The following is a 6,649-nucleotide window of genomic DNA, read 5'->3' on the forward strand; positions in this document are numbered from 1 at the left end:
GGAACCAGAGGATGAGTCAGACTAGACCTAGGGGAGTCGGTTGTCGAGTATTTCGTCATCGGGGGTGTGGCGCGATGAAGTAGAGTCCTCAAAGAAGACTTGGACTCGGCCGAGGAGTCAGACCCTCGTATTCGATCGGGTGTTGGAGGAAGTAGGAATCGTCCACGGAGGAGTCTGCCGTTGAGGAAGTCAGACTCTACTTGAGTGGCGACGAGTTGATCCACTTCAATCCCCGGCATATAAAAGGGCAATGCTCAATCCCTCTCCTCTTCACTCGCCTTCCTCTGCTCCTCCAAATCTCTGCAGTTCCCTCTCTTCTTGTCAAAGGAGAGGAGTTATCCATCTAGGAAGTCTTTCGTCCGCAAGAATCCTTTGTTGTTTGCCTCACACACCCATGATCCTCTCCTTTGATGCTCTAGGAAGGCAGGTACTCCAGCATCCATTATAAGAGTAATTACAAGTTAGTTTAGTGGGTGAACATATATACATGATTGGTGGACTTAATTAGATTGTGTTGATAGATGTGAAACAACATGCATGGCTTTGTTTTTGGGACCGGGAGAGCTATACTTGTGAACCTTGAGGACGCATGTGGTAATTGTTTGATTTGATTTCCAGTCCGAAGTCAGGCACAAATCTTCTCAAAGCCGTCTTTTTTTTCTTTTTTTCTTTTTTTTGCGAATCTAAAGAAGAAGCCGAGTTGAACAGGGGTCGAGAGCTGCGCGGCCGCCGCGCCCACCGCGTGTGCGTAATACGTACGGCCATTTCGTAGCAACCCAGCCAGCAATGCGTAGCCCAGGCGGACTAGCTAGCTCCCGGCCATTTCGACTGGCCGCCAGGATCCGGCTCCGACTCGTTAGTGGCTTCGTTGCACCGCCACACCGCCCAAGAGCAGCCGGAGTCGGAGTGGGCAGATCCTATATTTATAAGCACACCCAACCCTTTCCTTACGAACACACCGCGACATCGCGACTCTCCTGCGTAGCAGCAAGTTGTGCTCCCAGAAGCTACCTGCGATCTGGTGGTGATCGAAGAAGATGGCGAAGCGCAAGTCGATGAGCTCCAAGATGGCGTCCAGGAAGAAACCGGCGCCCAAGCTGGACATCACCTTCTGCTGCCCCTTCTGCAACCACCCCGACAGCGTCGCCTGCACCATCGACCTCAAGCTCTTGGTCGCCAGCGCCGTCTGCTACATCTGCGAGGAGGCCTACCACACCACGGCGCACTACCTCACCGAGCCCGTCGACGTCTACCACGACTGGATCGACGCCTGCGAGAAGGCCAACCAAGGCGTCGAACTCCAAGCCCTGGACTCCCACAAACGACAGCGGCGAGTCGGCAGCGACGACGACGACAGCGATGCCTGATCGACTGATCGAGTTTGCTTTCATGGATCGATCGATACAACGTCAATCTAGTCCTACGTAGTTTGATGTTTGATCGTGTCTCTTGAAACTGTATTGATTGGAGCCTGTAGTCCTGACCGATCATATACCTGTGTTGCTGCGCACTGTGTAGCTCTTGAGTTATGATCATCAGCCAATCTTGTACGTATGTACTGAACCTGTGACTGGTTTCGTTGTTGCCTTTTTTTCGACCGACGAGAGTACCTGGTCCTTTTCGAAATCGAAAGAAAAAAAAGAGCACCTTCTTGTCTCTAGAAAAAAAATTCGCACCGTCAAGAACAAAGACGCCCTGCAAGTTCAGAACCACAAGGGTGAAGCAGACAGGTTCCTCCTGTCAGGAGAATGAATCAATTTCAGCTAGCAGAATCACAAGAGCTGCTGGAGTTTTCCTAAATCTAACGTAGAAGACAGCTTATATACACAACCCAACATCTTCTTTTTTTTTTGAGAAAGTATGTTTGCATTCAAATCAAGAAACAATTCAAAGTTCTTGACCCGTACAAGCACACCCTAACACAAGCACAAAGAACCAGAAAAATAGAGAGCGCCCTAAAACAACCAGTAAAACACGAAGATCTCCAGAGCTCCGTCTAATCATTCCTGAACCTTGTGAGAAGACCCCTGCAACACAAGAATTTGCAACCAGACCTAAGCAGGTCATCATCTTCAACCACGGTATAATCGCCCCCGCGCTACTCTCCTTTTCTTCGCACCGGCGCCGAAAAAACAAGGACACACATGTGCATCCAACACGCTGTACCAGCCTTCGCCATCTATGACTTTGCACTAGTAGAAAACAGGGCTTTGGTTCGGGCCTGGCCAGCCCATTAGTCCCGGTTCAGTCACGAACCGGGACCCATAGGGGAATTCGTCTCGGTTCGTGAGCCCAGGGGGCCGGCCGGGGCCTCGTGGGCATTGGTCCCGGTTCGTATGGACCCATTTGTCCCGGTTCTAGGCACGAACCGGGATCAATGGTCCTCGCTCCCGGCCCACAACCATTGGTCCCGGTTCGTGGCTCGAACCGGGACAGAAGGCTGGGCTTTAGTCCCAGTTTATACCACGAACCGGGACAAATGAGTGCCTATATATACCCCCATCGCCACAGCAGAGCACTCCACAGTGCTCTGTTTTTTCTGGCCGGCGAGGGGAGGGCATTTGGGTGCTCTAGCTCACCTCCTATGCACATGAGGTTTTCGATGAAATGTCCGAGCCACACTAGTTAATCTTTCTCCTCTCGAAACTCGACCTCCGAGCTTCATTTTCCCCGAGATTTGTCTAGGTTTAGCGGTTCGTCACGTCCCGTCCCCGTCTTCACCACCGTCGATCGCCCGCGCCGATCTCGTCACCGGCACCACCGTGGTGAGCCTCTTGTTCTTATCTTCTTTCTGAAAGAAAAAAATTCTTAATTCAGATAGATACTTGTCTAATTTTCTTATTTTATTATTCCTTGTTATTATATAGTGCGATTGTTTTGGTATCCGCCCCCGTCGGCTCTCGTCCTGTCTATGATTCGGATGTGGTATATATTATCTTTTTATAACTATTTGGTTTATTTATTGTTTATGACACTTATGCCGACCAACGTGACATAGATTTTATTTATCTAGGAGGTGTTTGAACCAGAAATTCCAACCGACCCTATTGTCGAGAGGTTAAATTTAGTTGAAGAAGAAAACAATTACTTGAAGGAAAAAATAAAAAAATTGAGGAGGAGAAGATGATATTGGAGTTGCATGTTGCGGACGTCGTCGATGATCACAAGATCAAGATGGATGCAATGCAGTTGAAGATTAGAAAGATTAGAAAATATGCCATTCATACCGAGGCTTGGTATCATTATGCAGTTGGATCAATTGTTACCTTGGTTGCGATTATGATCGCATTTGTTGTTGCATTGAAATGTTTTACTTAATTTCAATGTATGGTTTAATTAGACGCTCTAGAGAGCTATATGTTGTTCAATGAGAACTATGTATGTACTTTGGTTTTAATATAATGATGAACTTCTATTAATTTGGTCACTTATTTATTCATTAGAGCTATATGTTGCCTTCAATTTCAGGGTCTTATAGCTCAAAATAATCAGTAAATGCATGAAAAATAACAAATGAAGACAGAAAGGGTTGAAAATTGATGATGTGGCTTTGAATGGTGCATTTTGAACACAGAAAAACTATGGAGTTCAAATAAGTTAAAAAAATGAAATCCCTTTGTAACAGACGAGTTTCCGTATGAAACCCTGATACTTCGAAAGAGATTGTCCGTTTTGTACACGAAGTGCATCCAGTTTTTGACGTAACCCTCTCTACTTTCTTGCACATGCTATGTGGATGAAATGATGATACCATGCCAACTTTCAACCTTTTCAAAGTTCATTTGAAATGCTTTTCAATTTCAGGGTCTTATAGCTCAAAATAATCAGTAAATGCATGAAAAATAACAAATGAAGTCAGAAATGGTTGAAAATTGATGATGTGCCTTTGTTGGTGCATTTTGAACACAGAAAAACTATGGAGTTCAAATAAGTTAAAAAATGTAATTCCTTTGTAACAGACGAGTTTCCGTATGAAACCCTGATACTTCGAAAGAGATTGTCTGTTTTATACACGAAGTGCATCCAGTTTTTGCCGTAACCCTCTCTACTTCCTTGCACATGCTATGTGGATGAAATGATGATACCATGCCAACATTCAACCTTTTCAGAGTTCAATTGAAATGCAAAAAGAAAATTAACTAATTTTTTTTTATAAAACTCTAATAGAAAAATAAACTTTAATAAAACAAAGAAGTAGAAACAAAATAAACTTTATAAAAGTAAAATAGATAAACTTTAATAAAATAAATAAAAATAGGAATAGTAAGTTTTTTGTTGTAAGTAGAAACAAAATAAAATAAATAAAGCAACAAAAAAATGAAAAAGGTGCCACCTACTGGGCCACCACGGCCTGAATACGACTAGAAACCCAACCATGGGCCAAGATTCAGGCCCGTAGCAGGCCCAGTAGGCCCACAAGCACATCGTGACAAATTAGGCCCGAAAGCCTACAGTTGAGAGGAGCTCGAGGGTTGGCGCAGCAGCGCTTATAAACCACTCTCGAGCTCTCTCAACTAGCGAGGTGGGACTAAAGTTTTGGCCGCGACGCGGGCAGCACAGGGCCTTTGATCCCGGTTGGGTCCACCAACCGGGACTAAAGGGGTGCATTGGTACCGGTTTGTGGCACCAACCAGAACCTATGCCCCCCCCTTTAGTCTCGGTTGGTGCCACCAACCAGGACCAAAGGCCTCCGCTTCCCGCCCTTTGGGCTGCTGAAAACTGACCTTTGGTCCCGGTTGGTGGCAACAACCGGGACTAAAAGGAGGCATTGGTCCCGGTTGGTGCCACGAACAGGGACCAATGCTTTGGGTATATAAGTAGCACTTAGCAATTTTGCAGAGTTCATCACCACAGTTGCCCCCGACGACGCCGAGCACATCGACGCCGCCAGGCTGCCCCGACGCCGCCCGCCGTCGCCGTCGCCCGCGCCCGTCGTCGACGTCGCCTGTCGTCGCCGTCGGCCACGCCGTCGCCGTCGCCCTCGCCCGCGCCCTCGCCCGACGCCGTCGCCGCGCGCCGTCCCTGCCCCGACGCACACCGTCCCTGCCTCGCCGTGCGCCGCCCCGACGTCGTCGCCGCGCCACTCCCCGCGCCCCTGCTCGCCCCGACGCCGCCCGCCGCCCACTCCTCCCTCTATGAGCACCGCGCCTCTGCCGGCCCCGCCGCCGCCGTGCTAATTTTTTACTTATACATGCTATTTTTTACATGTTTTTAGATTTTCATATATGTATGTATGTATTTTTTAGATATATGTATTTTGTTGATGTATGTTCATATATGTATGTATGTATGTATTTTTTAATGTTTTTTGTATGTATGTATGTATTTTTTCAGTTATAATGATGTTTTCAAAATACATATATGCAAAAGTTAGATTTTTAGAAAAGTTTTATCTATATATGTTATCTGATTTAGTACATTTTAGGTTAGTTTCATTTTTAGAAAAGTTTTATATATTTAGGAAGAAGGAATAGAAGGAAGAAGAAGGAAGAAGAAAAAGTTTTTATATATGCAAAAGTTACATTTTTAGAAAAGTTTTATATATCTAGCTAGGAAAGGAAGAAGAAGAAAAAGAATGAGAGGAAAAAGGAAAATAAGAAGAGGAAGAAAGGAGAAGAAGAGGAGAGGAAGAAGAGGAGAAATAAATAAGTAGAGGAAAAAAGAAGAAAAAGAAGAGGAGAAGAAGAAAGGAATAGAGGAGAAGAAGAAAAAATAGTATTTTCTATTTTTTCTTCTTCTCCTCTTTTTTTTATTTTTTTTCTTCGATCTTCTCATCTATTCCTTCTTCTCCTTTTTTTATTTCTTCTTCGTCTTCTTATTTTTTATCGGGTATGTCGTTGTCGATATAGCCTTTGAGAAAATCAAGAATTGACAACCCTTTCGAGACACCAATTTCAATCTTTGATGACGGTCTTGAACTTAATCATTTATGTAAGTCATAGCCCTGTAAATCCTGCACAGAGTTTAAACAACATATGCCCTGGCGACTTAACGTTAAAAACCAGAGTGGGTAATCACCCAAATGTAGTCTTATCCTGCATACAAGTAGATCACAAGATCCCTTGGCGGTTTACCGCAAGTCGGGTCATAATATCTCACATATAACCACTGTGATATTGATTTTGTACTGCCGGTTTACATGACCTGTGCAGTAAGGGTGATAACCCAATCCTTTAGAAGCCAATGCTTCCACATAAATGATGATTGTTATAACCTGGCGATTTACCATTCAAAATCAAACCGGGTTAAATAACAACCACTCATATATACTTTAGATATGAAAAAGAGCTTCAAATAAAATCCAAAAATTGTTTGTAAAAAGAGACTTCAAAATTTCTTGAGGCTTCTGATTCGAATACGATCAGAAAACCGTCCCAAAGGGGTTAAGCTAAGATTCGAATACGATCATATAGCCCCCAGTGGCTTTGGCGTTGCCGATCAAGAGGGTACCGACAGCTATGTTCTCTTTGGTTCGAATACGACCTATGTTTGAACAGGAAGCCCCCAAATGACCTTGAGAGTTGTTTAACGACGCTGATTCGAATACGATCCACGTCGGTTCCCAAAGGGGGTTGAGCTATGGTTCAAATATGACCAAAAAACTCCCCAATGAGCTCGGCAGTACGCCGATCAAAAGGGTACCGACAGC

At 44.9% G+C, this 6,649-nt stretch overlaps 1 protein-coding gene across 1 annotated transcript; it reads left to right on the forward strand.

Moving 5' to 3' along the window:
- Positions 1 to 971: 971 nt before the first annotated feature.
- Positions 972 to 1,688, forward strand: LOC123163766 (transcription elongation factor 1 homolog). The gene has a single exon (XM_044581149.1). It carries the CDS (start codon positions 1,038 to 1,040, stop codon positions 1,365 to 1,367), a length of 330 nt encoding a protein of 109 aa, XP_044437084.1. The 5' UTR covers positions 972 to 1,037; the 3' UTR covers positions 1,368 to 1,688.
- Positions 1,689 to 6,649: the final 4,961 nt, after the last annotated feature.

This window comes from Triticum aestivum, chromosome 7D (assembly GCF_018294505.1).
Source record: "Triticum aestivum cultivar Chinese Spring chromosome 7D, IWGSC CS RefSeq v2.1, whole genome shotgun sequence".
Lineage (NCBI taxonomy): Eukaryota > Viridiplantae > Streptophyta > Magnoliopsida > Poales > Poaceae > Triticum > Triticum aestivum.